The 25,064-nt window shown below is 45.4% G+C and overlaps 1 protein-coding gene across 6 annotated transcripts in view; it reads left to right on the top strand.

Moving 5' to 3' along the window:
* Positions 1-25,064, top strand: part of LOC126543027 (uncharacterized) — a 248,848-nt gene that overhangs the window by 208,765 nt on the left and 15,019 nt on the right. For all 6 annotated transcript variants that reach the window (XM_055077589.2, XM_055077591.2, XM_055077590.2 and 3 more), the window contains 4 exons: positions 2,423-2,497; positions 10,493-10,639; positions 11,172-11,282; positions 20,242-20,343. In XM_055077589.2, the coding sequence (XP_054933564.1) occupies positions 2,423-2,497; positions 10,493-10,639; positions 11,172-11,282; positions 20,242-20,343 (435 nt within the window). The remainder of the gene's footprint in view (positions 1-2,422; positions 2,498-10,492; positions 10,640-11,171; positions 11,283-20,241; positions 20,344-25,064) is intronic.

Genomic DNA, 25,064 nt, shown 5'->3' with positions numbered 1-25,064 from the left:
AAGCAGACAGGGGAAAAAAACCATGAAATGCTCTTGGTGCATGCTGCTGCTCATCAGGAAAACTGTAGCTCCTATATCGAAGATCAACTTGAGTGGAGTGTTTGCAGCGATCACTTTGGCATAAAGAATTGCTGGAAGGGACTGTGGGCCTGTTTTGTCAGTACGGAGGAAACTGTATAGCTGACTCTGTTTGAGCAGATGCTTGATGTGTTCGGTTCTGCGTCTGGCATGTGACATGTTTGCCAGGGCAGCCCAGATCTGATGCTACGTGCCGAGTTGAATGACACTGGTAGCAATAGACTGTAGCATCTTGGCTTGTCTTTTGAAATTCTTTCTGAGTACCATGTTGGCCACGCCGGGAGGAGGAAGGAGCAACCTGACGACTGCCATGTTGCATACTCAGGGAAGGAGCACAACGGTCTTGCTGCTGTGCGAAGATGCAGTCTACCAGAGAACCGTTGAAAACTCTTTGTGGACTTATTTGACACTTCGTCCAATGTCCTCTGCTTTTTGAAGCATCAACGATGGTCCCTTGTAAAGAAGTCTTTCTGACTGCTTGCAGAATTTGGTTGCATAGCGACTCGTCGTGTCATGCGCCAAACGCACAGGTCAGGGCCAACCAATGTAGAGCAGTAACAAAGTCTTGGAAAGATTCTTCACGTTTCCATTTGCGGTCCCTGAAAGTGATGCGATGCACCAAGCAGTTGGAACGGTCTTCATAGTGTTTGTTGAAGACTTGAGTGATATCGTGGAACTGCATAGTGGCAGGGCCTGCTCGCAATGTCAAGTCGTAGAATAGACGCTGACCCCAAGTTTGCCAACAAAACTGCTTTCTTCCTCTCCTCCGGTAAAATCTTGGCTCCCCAGTAGGAATGTCTGGAACAAGCACTTCCACATTTGCCAGGGTACAGCAGCTGCACTGGGCGAAGAAAGCAATGGCGGCGGTGGTGGCGGCGGCGCGAACACCATGGCGGGAGCAGTGGCAGGGAAGGCCAGTGTCAGAGCAATGGTAGTAGTCAGCAAAGCAGCAGCAGTAGAGGGCAATTTAGAGTCGTCCATGGTGGAACAGTAGTGGTGATGCAGGCCCAGGCTGAAATCGAGGAGTACAAAAACGTAAGCTGGCAGAAGCTGCAAGAATGACAATGCATATCATGCATCTCATGCTGCAACGATTCGTGCGATGCATCTTATTACGTAGCTATCAGCTGTAGTTGACTTTGGAAAATCTTTTAGGGACTTCTGATCATAATAAGAACAAAACGCCGACCAAAATGGGGTTGTGTAAAAATTCTTAAACATTTCGGCTTCCACATGGAAGCCTTGTTCACTGAGTTGAGAGGCATAAAACCTTCAGCTTAAATCCACGTCAATAATCGCTTCAGGTATCTTTCGTATGTTGGCAGGATATTGCCGTCGTTTCAATTAAGCATGTGTGTGGTTTTTTGGATAGTCAGAGACTGCAGATACTGTCGCTTTGTCCACTTCTTCTTTTGAACGATGACTGAAGCTTGGCTCCAATTGAGATCATGTTGCTTGGATTCTGCGTGTTTAGCGAGTGCACTGGAAGTGACTTTTTTCTTTTTCACATCGTTCGTGCGCTCCTTTAGGCACCGCTGAAAATTGCCACTTTCACCAGTGTAGACATAACTGCAGTGCATGCACAGTGCCTTATATACAACGGCAGGGAACTTTTCTTTTCTTAGTTTGTCGTTGACGTTGACAAGCTCGTTACGTAACTTGCGGCTGGGTACATGGGCGACTCCTAAGAAAAGAACTGGACGAAGCAACAGTATCTGGAGTCCCTGACTATCCAAACAACCCATACACTCTTAATTGAAATGTTGGCAATCTTTCACCAACATATGCAAGATGCCTGAAGTGATTATTGACGCAGATTTAAGCTGAAGGTTTTATGCCTCTCAGCTCAGTGAACAAGGCTTCCATGTGGAAGCCGAAACTTTCAAGAATTTTTAGACAACCCCATTTTGGTCGGCGCTCTGTTTTTCTTCCAATTAAGCCGGTTTTTCCCGACCAGACGAGATTTCATCAAACTCTTGATTTAACTTCTGACCATGTGTTTCTTCTTGGTTGGTACGTTCTTTCTCGTTTCTTTTCTTCTGGAACCTGTGAGTGAAGTTATACTGTAATAAAGAAAAGGAAAGTAATAAAGGACAAATTTTCACAGGTGAGAGCGGAACCCACAACTTGTGCATGTTGCTTTTCTATGGCTGTCATTTCCTTTTTGTTATTGTGTAAACATTTAGGTTAAAAAGAACAACAATTTCTTTGCAATTTTCTTTACTCTTTCCTCTGATTGCTTCCAAAGTGGGCTCCCAGTGCTGCGTTCAGGCTGCATTTCCCAGTGGCAGCAGCAGCAGTGTGCCTGGCCTCACTGCGCTGATGTTTTTGTGCAAACCTGCAGAGCTACCTGCTTGGTGGAAGTTCTTCGGAGCATGGAGCTGAGCTGGATGATGATGCCAAGTTGGCATTGATTGACGTAAGTTGGGTGAAACTTAGTCTTTATTATATTGCGTGTTTTTATAGACGGAGTTTTGTTGCGAAGCTGACACTGCAAGAGGTGCTATAGTAAAGGACTGCAGGTTAATTTTGATAATCAGAAGCTTCTTTGGCATGCGCATAACTTGAGTTGCGCAAGTCTTCTTGCATTCTGCCGCAGCCAGGACGAGTGACCATATGGTGGCAGCACAGCATTGCAGCCGTTCTGGGCGAAACCTGCATCTGCTTATGCATGCCGCCTTTCAGTGTAGCATAATTCTCCAAGTGGCAGGCATGCTTGCTCTGCTGCTTACGTGTGCCGTGGCATTTGCACGTCTTTGCTTGCAAAGCAGTACTTGTAATCCTGGCTGGTAGCTGTCGTGCCAGGGGTGCCTAGCAGTCATGCGGGCGAGCTTACGATTGCTTCTGCAGTTTCTCTCTGTCATTCCTTGTAAGGCCACATACATGGCTGCCTGTGTGTGCTGACCTCACTGTGGACAAAGAAGGCTTGCTTAAGCAATACACTCGGGTAAATGCAACAGTTTCCCATTTATCCTTCATAAACTATTTCAATCAATCAATCAATCAATCAATTATTTCAGTATCAAAGACACTTGGTGGGTACAGACAAAAAGCCATCCATCAGGCTTGACGAGGTCTGCACTCCCGAGTACTGGCAGACAAGGCGCATAACAAATACAGCACGCCAACAGAAATAACCCAAACAGCCAGGTGTATTTTTTGTATGGTCCTATTCGGCTACTATTGTCATAAATACTAGTACATTCAGAACTCTGAAAATGAGTTATCGCCCAGCCAAAGTCTCCAAATCTGCTGGCCATTCACTCCAGTTATATTCACAGTGCCAATCGACTCCACTAATGGGTTTATCGGGGCTGCACCACTGTCTAGAAGAATGTGGGCCTTAACCCTTTGAGGGTCGATTTTTTTCGCCATATACGACCGCTCAGGGTTGGATTCTTTTTATTGCAGATTCCAATTCTTCTTGGGGGCTTATTTCGAAAGAAATTCACCGTAACTTTTTTAGGGTGACCTTAAAGTGAGCAAAAAATATTTTGCATTGGTATATATGTACTCTTCATTCATGAATAACAACAATAAAAAAGGAAATAAGCTTATAGGAATTGAAAATTTGATGCATTGTTATAGTTCAAGGCTTTTAAAATGCGCACACTAGAATATTTTGCAAGATTCAAATGTTAGATGTTCCTGCTCTTACACTAACATGTACATCCACAGCGTAATTGAACTGCATAGGTGCGTGCACTCAAGAAAACTGTGTGGTTGTATGCCCGTCAAAAAAGCAAAACGTGTGACAAACTTCCGCTAATCTTCATCTTATCGCCAACCAGAGGGAATTAGTTATCGCGAATCTCCGAAAAAAAAAAGCAAGCAACGGAAACGCATGCATGGCGGCACCTTCCTGTGCACCTTGAGCACCAAACGAGCGCAAAACAAGCAATCGCCCTTTGAGCGATTAGTAACAAGATAGCCATCAGTTTTGCAAGTGCAAGAAGCCGAAACCGCCCACAGAACGAAACCCAAACCGCCACCCGCCCACACGGGAGCGAACTAGCGCTAAAACGAACCATGCAACAAAAATCGAGAAAGGGAGGCGCGCAAGAAAATTCCCTGTATTCCCACATAGTGGCAGCACATGACAAAAAGGAAGAGGTTAGGAAATTGACGTGCTTTTTAAATGTACAGACGGCGCTGTAAATATACGGCCTCGACCATTTTGGGCTTCGTTCGCGGCGGCACATATTTACGTCATTGACCCTCAAAGGGTTAAGGGGAAGCCTTAGCTCGGGCACTCCTATCTAAATACTTGTAAAAGCAGAATTCATTTTTCTCGGCAACCACTGCACCAAATTTGGCGAGGTTTGTTGCACTTAAAAGGAAAACTTAAAATCTAGTGACTGTTGGTTTCGAATTTTTGATATAGCTCGGCGATTTTTATTAAACATTGGCAAAAATCAAAAATTTTCGAAAACGAAACTATCAAGTTTACAACTCTAACTAAACAACAAAAAATTATAATACAATTCTGTGAATTGCATCTAATAGTACATCAAAAGTGGACAAAATTGATATGTTACACACGAATAAAAAAAATTCTGTAATATGGAAATACAGCTTTTGCAGAACCCTTGCGCACAACGTAACTAATTTACGCAAGATATAAAGACAGACTAAATTTGTCCGCTTTCAATGATCTAACGGATGCCGTTTACAAAACCGCGATATCTCTTCTTCATGTAGAGCTATAAGTTTGTAAACTTCGTGCTTCTAATTTTTTGAAGCTTTCGAATGTTTGAAAATCTTTTTAACAAAATTGAGGCTGTAAATCGAAATTCTGCTTCCAACAGTCACTAGAACTTGACTTTCTCACTCAAATGCAACAAATTTCATTAAAATTGGTCTAGGGGTTATTTCAGAAAAACGTTTTTGCGTTTTACATGTACTTGAATAGGCCGCATCGGAGTTGAGCTAGAGCTAAAGCTTCCTCTTAAGTATAATAGTTAAATCTCAATGTGAAGACCGTAGGTACAGTTGACTCCTGTCAATTCAACCCTGAAGGTATTGATGTAATTCATCTAACTATCCGGCAGGTTGAACTAAACAAGGTGCAGAATAATGTCATTCATTTGGCAGTATTTGTCGCATTCTACCATGCCGTTGAATCAAACTTGCACACGCTTTCTATATCCTAAGTAGAAAACCAACATAGAGATAACATTAAAGTTCCTAAATAAAGTACAGTTATACCTCAATATAATGGACTTCAATATAATGAAATTCTCAATATAAAAAAGTATTTGCCTTTCTATAACTTCTTGTCCATAGAACACCATCTAGTATTTAGAACCTCAATATAACAAAATTTCACATCAGTTGGGAAGGAATACCGAGATTATAGATGGAAACTTCCACAGACAGAGATGGTCAGGTGGTTAAATTACATGCTGCTGGCCTGCCACGGTTGCTTAGTGGTTATGGTGTTTGGCTGCTAAGCACGAGGTTGCGTGATCGAATCCTAGTCACGGCGGCTGCATTTCGATGTGGGCAAAATGCGAAAACACCATTGTACTTAGATTTAGGTGCGCATTAAAGAACCCCAGGTGGTCCAGATTATTCTGGAGTCCCCCACTATGGCGTGCCTCATAATCAGATGGTGGTTTTGGCTTATGAAAACCCCATAATTTTTCAACTGCCACTACTTGCGCACGCACCTCTCAAATCGCACACACACATGACCGGCCACCGAAGGGGAGCAGTGTCATGTTCCGCTCAATGTCCTGGTGCGATAAGATGCTACCGCAGTGAGGAGTCGGTGAAAGCATGCGAAGGTGAGCCTGGAAGGATGGTGCCTGGACGAGCGCCGCCTTCCTGCTTGAGCAAGGGGAAAGGGGGTAGCCTGCAGGAGCACACAAAAAATGCCGCACAGCTTTTTTCCGTGTTTTGCGGGCTTTCTTTAGCTATTGGAAAAAACTTTTGTGTAGCACACAGAGAGCAGCAGAAAGATGGATCGGGTATTATTCATGATGGCCTACAATTTTCTGCTTGACAATTTTGATCTGATTATAATATTTAAGAAGTTAATTAATCGATAATAACTAATTATATATTTATGCAAGGTACAAAAAATAGTCCGACTTGTTCCAGCGATTTCTAACTGCGTTACCTTGGTGCTGCTACGTGGCACTCGCATATTTTATAGCGAAGCTGTTTGCGTGGACCCTGCGCTGTCGTCGGAGTTCGCTAAAGCTATCATCAGCAATGGCTCGAACGTCATCGTCTTCTTCCACAGCTGGCTCCGCTGCTGCTCATCATTCCAGCTTAGAATTTCACTTCTCTTCTCTCGTCGTAATGGGGAGGCTGCGTTTATGGGGCTATGAGCCATTGCTTAAGGGGGTATGAGTCGTTCATTGTCTTAAATGATGGACAGGTTTAATTTTCAAGCACAAGGCTCTGATTGTGACATGTAAATGCCATCGTCTGCCACCAACTCAAGAGCAAGCAGTGCAAGATTTCCCCATACGAAGCACTGCAAGCGGAGGAGGCACACCGAGCAGTGAAAATACAAGACGCCACAACTCAAGACCAAGCAAGTACAACATTACACACAAAATGAATAAAAAACCAATGGCTATCATTCTGCGCCAAACTTTGCTCTCATTACTGGAGCGCAAGAAAGGGGCGAGCAACTTGCACGCGAAAAAAAAAGCACGGCAAGAAAAAAGCACTCCTTAATCATGCTCACCATGCAAAGCATGCAAAAGTGAAAATGAGGTGATAGGATGGCGAAACAACAGATTTACTATATAGACTGCTTGTGAAGTTTTACTTGCATGGTGTAACGCTTGGTGTAACTAACACAGCTTTGCTGTTTGACTGTCTTCACAGACTGGAAGGGGCGGTGATTTTAAAAAACTTTTCGCACAATTTACATTGGACAGCCACATATAAAAGGGGGTGTCCCAACCATCACACCAGGATTTAGAAAATACACAAATGTCATGTAGCTTACCAGAACCAAGGTAATGTTGTTTGCCACCGCTTGCAGGTAGTCTACTCTCGTTACAACGGACTTGCGTACAACAGACTTTCGAATATAACATACCATATTTCTTAGTTTTTTCTACCTATCTTATTAATGCAACGAAGTTCACCTTTAATGGGCCATACTACAATTGACTATTGGCTATAGCGGGTGAAATTAGTGGCAATTTTTGTCAAGATCGGTCGTATAAAACATACTTTTCGACAACTGACTTGCGAGGGTCAGCCAACAGTCACGGGTCACTATGGCGCACACGAGGCATGGGAAGAGAAGCGGCTGCTCCTTATGGTGCGGGTGTCATGTCTTCAAAGCAATCTGCAATGTGGACGGAGTGCGCCCAGTGCCGGTAGCTTCGTATGCTTTCGACGTTTAGTTCGCGCTGAAGCGAGCAACAGCACGAAGGTCAATTCGCTCACTGCTGCTGCTGTGCTTATCTTGCTTAGTTTGCTATCGCAGACGATGCTTCGCCTTCTGGCCAAAACTGCGACTTTCTTTTTTTGTTCTTTTGTTTGGACGTTCGTCACTCACTCTTTGCAATGAAGTTGTTAGACATCGCGACGAAAGTTTCGGAAGTGAGGCGTTTCGGATATTACGATCTTCGGATAAAATGGCCATTTTTTGTCGGATTGTCACAGTCCGTTGTAACGAGAGTCGACTGTACTCAGATTATTTTTTGCATTGTGCCTAATTACATAATAAGCTTTAATTAGTTAATTAATTTCTCAAATATTATAATTAGAGGAAAAGTGTCAATGAGAAAATTGTAGAGCAACATGAAGAACACCTGATTCAGCTTTCTGTTGCTCAATACGTGCTACATAAAAGTATTTTCCGAGCGTGAAAGAAGGCTGTGAATACACACGAAGTGCCCCAAGTGGTCAGTCGCGTGGGGCAAACTGCGCTGCAAAATCTGCAAACTACACTTTCTAAAATCTCTGCTGCTAGCATGAAGTTAAAAGAGGTATGGTAGGGTACATGTTAGTTTTAACGTAATATTTTAGAAATGGCTGCAGATATTCGCATCAAATTTCACGCGCTTACAAAAGATGCTCTTGGGTACAACACGAGACACTTTGTTTGTGTTAGATGGTTTGCCTTTCCTGTGGCCCACTCCCAAAATTTTGGGTGTGTTTAATTATTTGATGTGCCTTTTCTCTGGAACCACGCAGAGGAATGTGATGATGTTACACAGTGTTACTGTATATACTCATAGGTTATATCTGAACTAAAGAGATATCACATCCACTTTGGAGGTCGCACCCCAAAAAAATAATATCTCTGCTTGCACAAAGCCACAAGGGGGGGGGGTTCTTGCATTGTAAATTTTTCCAGTGTAATCATTCATATCATCAGATATTTTTTAGTTCAGAATATTTATGACTGGATGTAGTACATGTGTACAAAGTTTGAATGGAATGGGATAAATACTTTCTGAGAAAAGGTACATTGAAATTGAAAAATTCATAAAAAATTCGATTTGAGAAAAATGAAGTTTTATGTTCGAATACTGCTTGTGGATGCTCAAAATGCCCCAGGAGAATACATTTCACTGCTGACTTTCTTGCAGGTGTTTCCAAAACCCTTCTTAGTGTTCTTTTTTATCCGTCGTCCTTCCTCGCTCTCGGCAGAGTCATAGAATTCTGCCCTGTCAACAAGCTCTTTGTCCATCCTGACAAGGGAAATATTGCAAAACCAACCTGGAACAATTCCAAGGGCCTTCAGAACAGCTTTGTGTGCATACTTACCGTCATTCTAGTAGGCTACAGCATTGTTAGTTACTGTTTTTAATGTACAAGCACTGACAAAGTTTTTTTATGGCAGCGGCACCAGATGAGTTGGTTGGGCGACTCATTGGTGTTCTGTGTTCATCCATGAATACACTTGCTCAGAAGACCGATTACCTTCAATGTTGTCTTTCTGCTCTATTTTATGGACGAGTGTGCCATCTTATGGGCAAGTAACACATTTAAAACTCGAAACAGTGGCGACCACGTAAGCAAAAGCAAGAGTTCGACGTAATAGTTATTTTTTACAAAAGACTATTACGTCAAACTCTTGCTTCGAGTTGTTAACAAATTCCGCTTCGCCCTGCCATCTGCGAGCTGCCTGGTTAGCTCAGATGGTAGAGCGGCTACCCCAGAAAGGCGGTGGTCCCGGGTTCGAACCCCCGACCAGGACGAATTTTTCAACTGCGATGCCTTTCTTTCGAGGAACCCGTATGGGATTCCTTCGTGGCAGTTGCTACGATTGGGTAGATGTCTCATTTTCTTTTAATTAATATATAACTTTTATTACAAATCATTTACTTACCACACACACAAACAAGCAAAAAATGAAACGACGCCATAATGAAGAAAACCGCGAACGACAATGATAAACAAACCGGCCACCATTTTTACAGGCCAGAGCGCGCAGCACACTTCGGCGCGACATTTGAACCGCTTTGAGCGGGCGCTGAAGGTTGCGCTTCCGCAGGCTTGTTCCTCATAGTGCAGCCACTTTTTCTGTGCCAAAATTGCAAATTAGATTTTTCCGGGGATTTACCCGACCATAACCCCTTAGAGGGCCACTCAGCAGGACACATGCAAATTTTGGTTATAGGCTGGAAGTTGTTACATGCCCTCTAGGGAGCGTTCTGCTGCAAGAATTTTTAGAATTAGTTGAGCCGCTGTTCATTTTCACTCCACAACGCATTACGCAGGCTAAGTCCCAGTTTGACCTTGGCTGAGCTTGAAGGTCAGATGTACGGAACCAGATGTTTTCTGGGTTTGTACCTGGAGTAGTAGGGCTGTCGCTCTATAACATGCAGACATTCAGTTTGTGTGTTCTATTATTTCTCCAAACCTTGTCTATTGAAGCAATAGATTACAGAAATGTACAGATGTTACATTGAATAATTCTCAGAGTCAGGTGTCGCTATGAGCAACGTCACAGCACAGACACAGGCACATAGGCGCACCTGCACATATGTGTTGATGCTCCGGCTTGGAGCATGACACCCGCAAGGAGAAGGGCAAACGGCATTCAGTTTGAAATTTCCGCTTATTCCACGGCACTTAGCGATGTAATACTTAGCAGACACGATCGTTAGCGCACATTGTTGTGAGCTTGAAATGATCAGACCTGGTGAGGGGCCCTTTAAATGCAAAGTGTGTATTCAGTGTCCCAGAGCTCACTTTTCTTAGACATAAAGTCAGTTAACGGCAATTCACTGCTGGAAAACAAAATCTAGGGAATTGTTGTTGCACCATAGCCAGTTGACAAGAAATCGCTCAAATTTTTTTCATAGACATGCTGCTTGAGCCTGCACGTCAATAACATTTGAACGTTGGGCAGTGGAAAACTAGAATGATCCTCCTGTACAGTTTCCAAGTGGCGCAGATGTGCAGCTCGGGGTTGTGGTGTGTGCAGGAATTCTTCGGCGGTTCTTCAAGTGTCGGAGTGCCAGAGGTCGAGGGACTTCTCTACCTCAAGAGTGACGGCAAGAAAGCCTGGAAGAAGCACTTCTGCCTCCTCCGGGCCTCGGGGCTGTACTATTGCCCGAAGGGCAAATCCAAGGTGATCCTTTTATCGATGCCACCTTTTGCACCCTGGCTGAAACCAAGGTCTTACTCTGCTGTCACTGCTTTGTGGGTGAAACTAGGTGTCTTTTTTTTTAGCAAGGCACATGTGCTTGGGTATAGTGGTAATTACATGTTCGTACAGTTCAATGACTTGGATGACTCATACTGAAATGTTTGCTATTTGGTGACTGGGCTATACCATATTTAATATGTAATTCGGGGCCATTTCAAGCATCTCCTGCTCCGCACAGTAGCCACGAGTTGAATAATGTTTCCGAACATGGCTTTTGGGCCTTTCCTGAAATTCTTAGCCAAACCATTAGAGTTTTGTGAGCTTTTTGTGGCCAGACTTCAGTGTTGTTGCAAGGCATTCGATGATTATCGCTGAGTCTGAGCCTGAATTGCCTGCTTTCCCTCGGGTACTAACACGTGCACTGTAGTAGCTGCTGACCCAGTGTACAACATTGAGGTGTCCTAATGTAAGGACTGTCTTGGTCTTTAATTCAGTGTATCGAATTTCTTTCCAGTTGCCAAAAGACTTGGTTTGTCTCACTACCTTTGAGATGAACAACATTTATGTTGGTTTTGGATGGAAGAAGAAGTACAAGGCACCAACAGATTTCGGCTTTGCAGTCAAGGTAAGACTGTCTAGTGAGTCTACCTCAAACGCAGTTACAAAGTAAGGATAGTAGTCTTATCGGCCGTATAAACATGTAAACATTCGCTTACTAACTAAATTAACAAACATGCGCATGCGCACAAGCAAACATTAACACATCTCACTCGATGACTGTGGATACTCGCTGTCAAAATGCTGGAGTGACAAAGTGCAGCAGCAGCAAGTGAATTGACCTTCAACGTGAACTGACCGGCCAGTACCTAGCAGTTATGAAGTGGTCAGCCCGCAGCGGCTCTGTGCTCATTGCACATGGCTGTTGAAAAGAGGGCCTGCACGGCCACACCGTACGCAGGTGGCTGACCGGAGTAGAACGATGGAGCCACCATTGTCGGCTCACTCTCGCTCGCTCGCACACGTAGCTTATGGTGCACAGCCACTGTGTCATCATCCTTGGACCTTAGACGGAACATTGCGGTGACAGCAGAAATGTGCCTAGAGTGTCAAAATAATTGCTGTCGCAATAAACTGGCTATAAAACACAGGTCCACTGTTAAACTGAGAGCCTCATTGTTATTCAGTACCACATAATGTGACTAATTCTTTAGCTTCAGATCGAAAAAGGCACTTAATTCTATTCAACAAACATTCTATTGATAAAAAAAAATATTTTCCAGACCTTCATATACTAGAACTGAGCTGTAATCAATGCTGGCAAACTAATTTGGAGTTCCCTTTAATCAGAGTAGACTGTACTGTATAGTATGTTGATTTCTATATAGTCAAATTACTGATAGCTTATTACATTCTTGTAATGCAATGTTAGGAGACCTTTGAGTGTAGGCAGTGCCGTGTTTTCTAGCACAAAATGTGTGAGCAATTAATTTTGTAATAAAGCTTTGGTATTTGATGTTCCATTGTATATTAGGCTTTCTTGATTTGATTCGGTATTCGATTCAAAATCTACAATTCGGTATTTGCACATACGCCAGTCCTGTTGTGTGTGTTCCTTTCATCCTCCTCTTTGGCACGTTCTTATGAAAACTGTCGAGATGAACCAACTTCCCCAAACCAAGCTATTCTTGCTACTTAAAGTTCTTCAATGTTTATCAATTGAGTCTAGTGTTACTATAGTGAGTAAAGCTGTTAAGCAGGCTATTTGGTTGTGAGATTCTTGATTTGTGCTACCTAGTGTGATCCAGCATTTGTGGTGTGTGCACCTCCCGTCGCACCTCTGACAAGAATCGAGATACTGTAAGTGCAATTCAAGAATCTTTAAGCAATCTGCACAAACTTTGTCCTCACTGTAGCTACTGTTGAACCTCGATATAATGAATATTCAGACTCCAAGAAGTAAATATAAAATTTTGTTGGCCATGCTTTTATTCAGTGGAGTACTCTCCGGCCATAACGAGACTAGAAATGCTGGATTCGACATGGCATCGGTTAAAGCAAAGCAATTTTTCTTTTTCATGTGCTTCAATGTTTATATATTCTAGCACATTCGACCATGACAGGACCGATGAAATGGTTGAATTATATGGTGGGTCGCATTAAGCAAGAAGCGAAAGAAATGACAACAAACACCACCAATTCCTTTGGCACCGTTTGCCAGAGTCTAACATCTCCGTGAATTGAATGCGCACTCCCGCTATTTATAGCTTCAAAGTAGAAAGCTAACAACAGATGGCATTAGCGCTCCTAAACAAAGCAAAACTCAGAACACATACCTGATTTTCTCGCAAGAAGAATGTAGCGTGCTTCCGATTCTGGGAATGAGACGAGACCTGTGAACTCTACCTTCACAGAATGGAAATTTATTTAGTTAATGTCCTTTATCATCAGTCCCGAACACTACTTTCGCTGTCAATGAAAAACATGTCCTCCACATGGTCCGTAGCACGTTTGATATTCTACATTTATCAAACAACTCTGCAACAACCACAAATTGGATGGTAGGAGGAGGAGGATGAAAAGAAAGGAAGGAAAGGTAGGGAGGTCAACCAGACATGCGTCCGGTTTGCTACCCTACGCAGGGAAAGGGGTTTAAGGGAAGAAAAGAAAGGAGAGGGAGGGAAGAAGGCACTATCAGTGTGAGTACGTGTGGATGTCGATAACTTCACGCCTATAATTGGTCACTGAGGCCAGTCGCTTTCATGAAGTGTAGCAGTGCCCGCATCGCTTTGTAAGCCTGCGATGCATGGGGCCATGGTCCGAGATTCTTAGTCTCTGAAAATGGTCTGTTATCTAATCGGTTTAACACCCTCTGAAGAATGTCGCGTCCGTTGTCATAGAGATTACAAAAACACAATACGTGCTCAATCGTCTCTTCACAGCTGCACGACTCACAGATTGACGTGTCGGACATTCCAATAAGGAATGAGTAGGCTTTCATAAAAGCCACCCCTAACCAGAGGCAGCACAGTAAGGTTGCATCACGGCGGGAGAAGTTTGATGAAATCTGCAGCTTCAATGTAGAAACCAGTGAACACGGCAGTTGGAGAAAATCTGAGTGTTCCACAAAGCTTCAGTCTTGGTTTGAGCAACTAAATAAAGACTTCTCGCAGCATCTGTCCTTTGTAGGGGTATAGGAGGTGTCAGGGTTTCTTTATGGGCTGACGGGACGGCATCATCAGCAAGGTAATTTCTGACGATGCCACAGTGCCTTGGAAGGCGTTGGAAGATGACGTCATGTCCGTTTATGAGGGCTTGATGGAGAACCTCCCTGGTCTCAAACACCAGTTGGTCATGAGTCTTGCGTCATAAGGCTGACTGCAGACTCTGAAGGGCTTTCTTGGAGTCACAAAAAGTGACCCACTTTCGAGGTTTGGCTTGTGGGATGTGGTTAACAGCGGCACGTAGAGCGGCAAGTTCTGTTACCATAGAGGTCGTTATATGCGACACTTTGAAAGCAATTGTAATTTGTAAGGCCGGGATAATAACTGCGCCTGTGGAGCTGGTGGCTGAGACAGATCCATCGGTGTAAATGTGCATTCTTTGTTCACATGCTTCGTTCAGTAATGACAGTGTGAACTGATGTAGAGCCACTGTTGAATGACGGGTCTTCTTCGTTATTCCCCGAATCGTGAGGCGTACTTGCGGTTGTCGTAGGAACCACAGGGGTAACAGTGGTCTTGCTGTTGGTGTAAAGCCCGATAGAAGGTAGCCTTGATGTGTCGCAATAGGTTTAGAAAATGTGGCTTAATGGCTTTGTGGCTTTGATGGCTTGATGGCTTTGTGGCTTTGATGGCTTTGTGCTGGCAAAGCAGCAATATAATGATCGGGTAAGTGACACAGATGTCGAATGTGTGCTCTAAGGCTGTCAGTCGTTATATATGTTGGAACCTAGTAGTCTCTAGCAATCATGATTGTCGCATGAGTCGAAGCGCATCGGGGTAGTCCAAGACATGTCCATAGAGCCTGGCCGTGTAAAACTTTCAAGGGTACGAATGTTTGTTTTGCATGTGTTCGCCAATATTGGCAAGCTGTACTGTAAGAAGCCCAGAAAAAGTGCTCTGTACAGCTGCAGCATGGACCGTACCGACATGTCCCAGGTTTTTCCGCACACGAACCTCGGTGTACGTGCAATCGAAATTAGCCTCCGCTTCAGGTAGATGCAGTGGAGGCTCCATGAAAAATCCCTGTCAATAATCGCACCTAAAAAGCGGTGAGACTTCTGGTATTTGATAGCCTGGCCATTGAGAGAAACAGGGTACAGTGCCATGGGTTTCCATGTAAACGCGATTAACGCACATTTTTCAATGGACACTCTAAGGCCTTGTTTGCGGAGATATGAACAGGTTAGGGTGGCTGCCTGCTGAATTCTTGCGCGCACTTGAAGACGAGTCACTGCAGAAGACCCAAGACAAATATCATCTGCTATCATTGATAGGTGAATTAGCTTGGGTAACATTTGAGCAAGGCCAATCATAGCTAGGTTAAAGAGAATGGGGCTCAATACCCTGCCCTGTGAGGTGCCACCATGTGTAAACTAGATGGCAGTCGGGCCATCTTCAGTCAGTGCAAAGAAGGACCTTCCAGTCAAATAGTCACGGATCCACAGAAACATTCGGTGACCGATTCCAACAGCCTCCAAAGACTTGAGGATCGCTTCATGTGTAACATTGTCGTACGCCCCTGTCACATCAAGAAAGAGCACCACTGATATGCGCTTGAGGCATTTTTGCTGTATGAATGTTGTTAGGTCAATAACATTGTCTATTGATGACCTGCCTTGCCAAAAACCACTCATGGAGTCAGGGTACACATTGTGGCGTTCAAGATACTATTATAGGCATGTAAGAATAATCTTTTCCATTACTTGATGGATGGATTACATTGGATGGTAGCCCATGCCAAGAATAACCACCTAGTTCGTCCTGCTACTCAGCAATTCTCTGGAATGCCAAAATCACACGACACAACTTGTGGCTAACTTGACACATAAAATAGCTTATTGTTTGAATGTGTTTTAATAATTAGACTAAAAGCGGCGTGTCATCACTTCGTTGTCATGCTGTACAAGAACTCATTTCGTTTTTGTAGTCGCTGTCTTGTGATGGCGATGACACTGGCCAGGCTGGCTCTGAGAGTAGGCTGTTGTGAAAGTAGGCTCAAGCAATGTTTGGCAAATTTTTTGGGAAAAATAGAAAAAGGAAAAGTCGCATGGTAGAATTGGGTAAGCATTCATAGTGAGGCACCGTTCTTGCCCTAAAATCTTCCTGGGACAAGCTGGATGTTTTTGTTATAGCACAATGTGTGTTTGATGCGTTCACTGTGCATTAACCCTTTCGCTGTCGGACCTTTCTGGCCGTGACGCACCCCCAGTGTCGGCTTGGTTTCAGGGAACGAGCATAACAGGGAACGAACATAGCAATTTATTTTTGATTATGATTGGTATACAAATAACATAGTCAATGCAATATGCACATTTCAGTGTTCTGCAGCTGTTGTTAGTAAACATCATCATCATCATCAGCCAGAACATCCGTTCAACATCCGAATCTGACGATGCGGAACTCATCTCTTCCTCGCATGAGACGCTGTCCGAGTCCAAATCCTAGCTCGGCTCGTATTCTGAATCGGAAGAGCCACCGCTCCAATGAGCAGACGAAGGTCCCGCGCGCCTCAGCTTTACGAAAGTAACCGCGCGCAGCAAGGATGCACTTTCAGTCGCCAGCACAACGGAGAGAAATGGGACGTTGTGTGATGAAGAAGACAGAGGGAGATGGAAAAAGGCTAAAACAAAGTTCGAAGGGCTTTACGTTTACTGCTGCAAGTCGGAAGCGACGGTGCGGCGAGAGAGCGAAAGCAGCAATCGAGTCACTCTTTTCGGAGAGGCAACGGCGCGTGCGCCTGAACTTGACGCGCCGTAGCAAACATACCAACAGAAGAAAAATAAAAATCTTCAAACCAGCGGAGATGGCAGAACAACCCTTGAACCCATAACTACACGCGTGTGACGCATGATCCAGCGAACGCGGAGCCACCGCGCCACTCAGCGAAGAGAAAGTGGGGAGTGGCAGTCGCACCGTACTCTTCAATACATGTACTACACAGGTCGGGGCGAAAATACACACTTGTAGAAAGAGTGAACAGATGACGTGGCCAGTTTAGGAGCGCCAGCTTTGCGCTCAGGCGCGAAATTTTGAACGCACGATAGAGAACGAACCGGTACGTCAGTGACATTGTGGGGGGGGAAGCGCGATGACGTACCGGTACGTCCGTGACAGCGAAAGGGTTAAGAAGCACCAAGATGGATGTTGCCTCTATTAGAGTCACCACTGTGGTCACCGTTGAGGTTGGGCCTAGGCATGATGCCATATGGGACCAAAACCAAAGTTTGGTCCCATATGGTCACCAGCCGAGACCTTCGGTCAGAATTGAATTACAGTCAACGACCGATTTTTCGGACCCTCTAGGAAACGTTAAAAACGTCTGAAAATTCAGGCAGTCCGAAAAAATGAATGCATGCAAAAAAACGCACCTTTTTTCTTTTTTTATCAGATCTAGAGGTAAAGGGCGAAGTACCAGGCTTCCGAAACCCTGCCAAAGCATTAATGAAGGTGCTATAAGAAGAGGCGTTCAAAAACTCTGCATGCAGCCGACTGCGGGTTTATTATGTACATGTGCATCGTCGGGCAGCCAGTGTTATTGCTGCAGTGGCTTGAAGAACTTGTTGATTGTTGTTTGGACGGTGTTCCGGTTGCATGCGATCATATTCGCCTCGATCTGAGCAAGAGTCATGTCAGCACTGTACACAGATGAAAGAGTCAACAGTGCTCGCGTCAACTCGGCGCTTGTAGGCGGCGCAGGCATTAGCTCCTCATTTTCAACATCGGAGTCTTCTGATATCCCCACAACCTGATGGACTATTCCCTCGTCAGTCAGTTCTGCGCAGAAGTTGAGCTCGTTGTCAGCGTCAACAAACTGTTCAAAAGTTATTTCCATGGCTACGGTACTGCTTTCCGCGCTTCAATGCCATCGGCGAGGACGACGAAGACGAAGTGGGGGCCATCGAAGGCAAGCGAAATCCTCAAGTTGCGAACAGTGGAGTTCGCTGACGAGCGTCGAAGCACATAGGCCTAGCGTCGCAGAGCACACTTGACACAACAGCACAACCACACACCACGCTAGCCAAAACGTGGCCTGCGCAAACAAATGAAATAGCGCCGCTCCAGAAACTCCGCCGGAGGCAGAAGTGCGGCCATTTGCGGCGATGAACATAGCCAGTGTGGCCAGACCAAATCGGTGTGTGACAGCTAGATTCGGCTAGTTGTGGTTCAAAGCGGTGATATGCTTCGGCTGCAAGTCGATTTCCTTCGCAAGGGCGCTGCGCGAGGAGCCAAAGGAGCTTCCATCGTGTCAAGAAGTCCGGAAAATTGGACGGCGGGGGGTTCGAGCGTCTGAAACTTCAGATGTCCTTATACATTGATTCTATGGGGCTCGTGGCGGTGCCGCGAAGACGTCCGAAATATCAGGCATGTCCGAAAATTCAGTCGTTGAGTGTAATTGGAGCTGAATTAGCGCGAGCCTACTGTAGCAAAAATATCAAATACACTTGTTGACCGATTTTTCGGACACTTGATTTTTTGAACCTGTGCGATTATTTGGACCTCCTTATGCCCTGGCACCAATGTACAGTCGCCGACCGATTTTCCGGACTCCAAAAATTCGGACATGCTCGATTATTTGGTCTGTTTTGCGGCACCGCCATTCTAATGTAATGTATAACAACCGCCGAAAGTTTGGACGCCATGCACCGACTCTGACCGGTACATGGGTCGACTTGCTGAACGCCATTTTTGTTTTGAACGGAGCCTCATTGCTGCCCCACGAAGTGGCGCTACTGCAAATCCCCGCTCATCATCATCGTTTCTGCCTGGTTCGATAGAGTGGCTCTACAGCACGTTTTTCGTTTGTGCGACTGGTGTCGGCATGGTGGTGTTTGCTTTGTGTGCTGTGTCGACGTTCCGGTAATCCAACGCGGCATACGGAAACATCGTGTCAAGTGTCTAATGGCCCCGACAGTGCCCGCGCAGACTGTGCTGGGGAATGCCGGTAAGCGGGTGCCGGGAGGCCTAAGATTTGTCGCCTTCCGATGTGCTCCCTAGTGACGCGGAAAACGTTCTGCCGAGACCTGCGCAGTGGTTGCATTGCGATTCTGGACACTGTCTGATTCGAGTTTCACAGGTGCTGACACTGCTGTACTGACATGCGCAGAACTTGACGACGGCGAGATCATTCGTCAGGTTTCTGCTGCAGCGCCGGACGATGACTCTGAGTCAGAAGATGACGCACCATGTCTACGCTGCCGTCGCACGCGGAGCATCTACAAGCAGTGACTGCTTTCAGCCGCCTATAGTGACCGTACGACCCTCTCCGAGATTCAGGCTTATTTGATTGCACGTAAACGGAACAGCGTGCAACGGCGCATTCACGATTTCTTCAAGCCTACTGCCGAGCCCGAATAAGTGCGTGGAAATAAAGGATTTCATTTTTTTTTCTTAATCTGGTTTTTCGGACACCTGTTTATTTGGACATTTCCGCAGTCCCTGTGAGGACCGAATAAACGGTCGGCGACTGTATAGCAGCAACTGAAATTTAGGATGCTACACGGTGCGTCACTCATTTTTTAGACAAAATTTGCGTATGTGATGCTGCAAACATGGTGTCCATTAACAAAATTGCCATTATGTCGGCTCTGTGTGAAAGTGCAGCTTTGGTTGCTGACTCCTGCCGATGCAGTGCTGGTTAGGCCTGCCGCCCCGGCATGACAAAACTGCGCCAATGGTCAATGGAGTGTGGCGTTTACTTTTTCTCTCATGATTTATGCACGCAATGTTAGAAAGTGGTGGCTGTGGAGAAAGCATCATGCGTGCTGTCCTCATGCTCTCGCTCTTGTTGGCCAAGTGGTTTCTGAACTCTGCAAGAGCTGTTGGGTCACTGCAAATTGATCAGTGTCAACTCGACTCCAAAATATAACTTAGGTTTCCAGCTCTCAGCGAGGCACCGCTGGTTATAAGCCTAACAGTCAAGGCAATGTCACCACGAGGAAAATTCTACAGCGAGTATGTCTGCCAAGTGCACTTACTGGACAGAACGGGTTTAGATTGAACAGAGGCAGCAAGCAACCAGCTGAATAGGCGCAACACAGCCTGCACTGCCAGCATCATGCAGTCAAGGTTCCGTGTTACATTCGTGTTCTGTGACATCATAATGACGCACGACTCACATTTGCCTGACAGGCAAATGTGGAATGTCGCTGCAGTTTCAAAATTATTAGACTAATTGCTATTCACTTTGAACCAACAAACTGATGTTTGTGCAAGCCTAGATATTATGCTGTTTCTTTCTTTTTCTGCCCATCATTTGTCATGTGTCTATATTGTCAATGAGGTAAATAAATGTTGGATAGATTGCAAAAATTTGCCAGCTCGTGTGTCACAACTGCTTCTAACCTGTGTTTGCTGTTGTTGCAGCACCCGCAAATTCAAACAAAATCATCCAAGTACATCAAGTACCTTTGTGCCGAGGACAAGCAGACCTTGCAGCGCTGGGTGACAGGATGCAGAATTGCAAAGGTGAATTAATATTTATTTGTAATTCATGGCTTTTGCTCATGCTTTGTGTAGTAAGTTAGTCTCTGCCTTGACTGAAACTGACTGATGTGGGCAGGATTGAAAGGGCTTGAGGCTACTGGTGGGGAAGGACTGTAAACTCTTGTTGTATGCATTGAAGCCATTATTTATTTATTTATTTATTCATTTACCTCACAGGCTCCCGAAGGAGTATTGCGTGAGGGGAGGATACAGGGAATTAGCAAAAAAGAAAGGAGTAAAAAGAAATTATACATTGTTAGCGAGTAAACATGAAGGAACAAATATCTTACCATATAAATAACGCGATAAATGAAACAAACGACTGTGTGAAGTAACAAAAAGGAGTACCAAGAAATTATACAAATGTGAGCAGGTGAAGGTGAAAAAACAAGTCTGTAATAGTGTTAAAGCAATTCAAAACAATCATTCAAACAAAACAAAGAGAAAAACCTATACAACTTCGCTACAAGTATTTACTTAGGTGCGCAGTATGGTTTAGTTGTGACGAATTATGGGAATAATATGCGTAAGCGTGCTTTGAAGGATACTGGGTCAAGAATGTCAACTATGTCGTTTGGTAGGTTATTCCAATGTTGAATGGCACGTGGTAACGCGGAAGAATTGAAAGCATTTGTTCGGCCAAGGATACGCTGGAAACTGAGATGATTATGCAAATGCCGAGATGTACGAGATGGACGAGTGAGCGGCAGAGTGGATGGGCGCGTGCTATGGATTATCTTGTGAAATAGACAAAGCAATCCTATGGTTCTTCGTGATTCAAAAGATGAGAGAGATAAAGATGACTTAATGCTAGTCACGCTAGAGTCGCGGTGATAATCTCTGACAATGAAGCGGGCGGCGCGGTTTTGGACCGATTCGAGAGACGCGATTAAGTAAGCTTGGCGAGGTGACCAGATAGGGGCTGCGAATTCCAGTTGTGGCCTTGCAAAAGTCTGATAAGCGATTTATTTGTCTGGAGAGGACAGGAGCATCACGAAGGTTGTGTTTAAGATGGTTGCGTTTAAGTTTACGTGAAGCTTTAGCAGTTATTTTTTCGATGTGCGCACACCATGACAGGTTAGGTGTAAGGAGAATGCCGAGGTACTTGTATGAGTTGGTGCGTGTGACGGGGTTGTTATCAAGTGCGTAATCGAAAGCGGAAAATGTCTTTTTGCGGGTGAATGTTATTAGTTCGCGTTTATCAGTGTTTAGAGTCATTTGCCAAGAAGAGCACCAGTTAGTACAGTCAAACCCGGCTATATCGAACTCGCAAAAAAACGCCTGTCAGTTCGATATAGAGCATAATTCGATATAAGCCTGCTAAATAATTGGATGTCATAAAAGCACATACCATTTATAAAATCACTTTATTAACGAAACTAGCTTAGTTTTCTAGCATTTTCTTCTGCTTGGGCAATTTTGCTGCCTGCGACGCACGCACTTCCCCACATTGTCAAAGGAGTCGGAGCAGCTGAGGCCGCAACCTTCCGCATTTGCGCAGAAGCGCCGGACTAATGCGAGTGCACCAATCACTTCGGAGGATGTGGGCAAAGGACCGTAGTTGCTTTCCTCAATGTGCCTACTTTCATTTGTGCTCGGTACGATGTCGGCGATGTAGTCTTCGTTTCCGGCCTCTACCGTGGTCGCGACAGCATCATCTGCACTCACCAACTCGTCCACCGTTGATTCGAATGTCCCGAAAATTTTGACAGCTCGCTCCAAACTTCGGCAACACCGGCAACGGCTTCGTCGCATTGATCAGAATTTACAGTCCTCACCGAGCACGCGGAAACCGGCACGTATGAAGAACCCCTCGTACACGGCCGTGCGTACGCGTCGGGCGCCATGGGCACCGGGTTGCGAGTCTGGCCACTTTAGCCCTAATCGTGCCGAGAGTGCTCCTCGGAATCTTGCACGCTGCGGGGACATCCAACTTCTCATCGCGTTCGACGCGATTTATGATTTCGAGCTTCGCGACGAAAGGCGAATTCTGCCGCTTCATCATGGCAACACTGCGGGAGAAGGCCCACAAGGCGCAAACACGATAAACCAGAGAAGCAGCCAGACAACTCGCACTTTCACCATCTTGCACGAAGAGAGCACAAGAGCCTCCGATTGGCTGTCTGAGCAAGCGCTGTAGGCGGGCCAGGATCATTTTTTGCTGGTGAGTGTCGCTAGATAGTGATCTAAGGGCCGATTTACGCTCGAGCCGCCCATCGCCGCAAGCCGCACCGCACGCGTGCGGTCGTGCGAAAGATTGCACGTATCAAACACTTATGCAGAAATTTCGGTTTACAATGTGTAAGGTATACACTGTGCACACAGTGTAAATGCTAATTTGCGCACAAGTGCTGGATACGTGCAATTTCTCGCGCGACTGCAAGCGTGCGGTGCGGCTTGCGGCGATGGGCGGCTCGAGCGTAAATCGGCCCTAAAGAAAGGAAGGACGCTTGATTCTGCAACCCGTGAGGGAGCACGGCGAAGCGTCGTCAGGGGAGAGGGGGTGGCAAGTGAAAGATGATAGAGAAAGAGGGAGGATGTGGCCTAATAGACTCCACTATGCGCGACAGGGGGAGTGTTGACGGCTCGCCCGAACAGTCCGAGGCAGCGCGGTCACGGTAGGGAGAGCGGTTGGATGGAGCCGCGCCGCCGGGTTTCCCCGCTACCGCGAGGGAAAGCCAACTTCTGGGGGCACTTTTCCGCCGCTTGACGTTCAATATATCGGGAGTCACTGCAATATTTGTTCGATGTAAGCGTAATTTTTGCTATATATACTCATTGTAACTATACCGGTACCAGAAATTGTTCGATATATCGAATAATTCGATGTAAACAGGTTCGATATAGTCGGGTTCGACTGTAATACGGTCAAGATCTCGTTGGAGAGCGACGTGATCGGAAGGTGGGCAGATTTCACGATAGATCACACAATCGTCTGCGAACAAGCGAATGGATGACGTTATTTCGGATGGCAGGTCGTTAATATAGATCAGAAAAAGTAATGGTCCGAGTACGCTTCCTTGTGGTACACCAGATGTTACATCGCTGATACTGGAAATAAAGTTATCGACGACGGTGAATTGCTTACGGAATGACAAGAAATTTCTTATCCAAGATACTGTTAGGGAATCAATGTTTAAGCATGAGAGTTTAGCTATGAGATGGCAATGAGCAACGCGATCGCAAACAAACATGGACAAAGAAGCAGACGGGACACCACGGGTGCTAACTCACAACTGGTTTATTAGGTCGCCCCAGAAAAAATAAGAAATAGTAGATACACACAGTATAGTGCATGCATACAAGTTCTTTGTGGCAAATAAAAAGAAAATTAGGCGTGTATCGCTACCAAATAAGCAGACCAATGTGTCGCTGACGCAATCCGTGCCTGTTTTTGTAATGTGACAAGCTCCGAAAAGTCCACGAACAGTAGTGTCCTTGCTGCTGTCCAAAATCTTAAGCTCACGCAACCGTGGTCCACACTTGCAGGCTGTGCCCCCCTATGCGCATTGCCTCTATTAATGATTTACAGTTCATGCTCGTTTGTTAACGCACCTCCCGGTTTGACTTAAGTAAGGCCTTCCCTTAGGACAGTGGCCTGTCCTCTTCTTTGCCCGTGTTTCTTGATGCGACAGAGGCTTCAATGCATATCGGCCAACTCACCCAAGAAGGAGTTTTACTATCTTGCTTTAACAAGGTCATCCGGACAGGAAACTGACTTAGCTGTATGCAGTATTTCAATAAAGGCAAAGGAACTAATGGAGAGTCATAGTTGATGCATGGTTTTTAGAGCCACAATTGAAAGGGAAAAAATGCAGACAGAAAACGGGAAAGATAAAGTGCTTAGTCATACAGTGAAACCTCGTTAAACCCTAGTTGGCCGGAGTTCGCAAAAAAGTACATACTACACGGTAGTACTGCTTAACCAAAATAGTGAGATCGCCCACTTACCTGTCAAAAATTGATCTCTGAGAGAGTACGATGAAAGGGCAAAAAACATTCACTTCGCACGACGACAGTCTGTTGTTTTCGTTTGATGCCACGGCGGCCTAGCGGCAACAACAGTGGCCTCAGACTCGCTCAAGCTGAGAACCAGCTTTTCCGCCAGCCCACTCATCTCGGCAAACACCCGCGTGAGGCTGACGTAGCGCGCAGCTTCTGCCACCGTCGGGCTTGAATCGCCCGTGCTGTAGCTTTCCATGTGGTCCTTCTCACTGTCGTCAGACGAGACTTCGGCAATAGCAGAGGCAATGATGGCGAAAAGTTAAACTTCGAAAAGTCAAACATCATACCCGACATCTTTTCACAGTCGCAGCTGCACTACTGTGCAACTTCTCCTTCGCACTCCAAGTGCCATACACCGTAGACAACGGTAGATGCCTCTCGTGTGCCAGCACCGGCTTCTTTGTGCTGCATTCGGTAGCACGAAAAATGTCCAATTTTTCTTCTATGCTGAGCACCCAGTTTTTTCCAAGCTTCGGCATGACGCGAGTCCTAGCTTGCGAGACACCATAACACGAGCCACAGCGCTCTCTGGCACGGCACCGAATTGATGTTGATGTGGCTTCGTCCTTCCAAGCACCCTCTGCGATTGCGCTTGGAGGCCGTTCTGATCTCTGAGGCTCGTTATTCTGCTGGGCCAACATACCACTGTGATTGCGCGACGAAAAGGGGAAACACCGCGCGTTAACCGATATGTATGC

The sequence above is a fragment of the Dermacentor andersoni genome, chromosome 2 (assembly GCF_023375885.2).
Source record: "Dermacentor andersoni chromosome 2, qqDerAnde1_hic_scaffold, whole genome shotgun sequence".
Taxonomy (NCBI): domain Eukaryota; kingdom Metazoa; phylum Arthropoda; class Arachnida; order Ixodida; family Ixodidae; genus Dermacentor; species Dermacentor andersoni.
The sequence above is the reverse complement of the archived record's forward strand: the minus strand, read 5'-3'. Positions and strand labels throughout refer to the sequence as shown.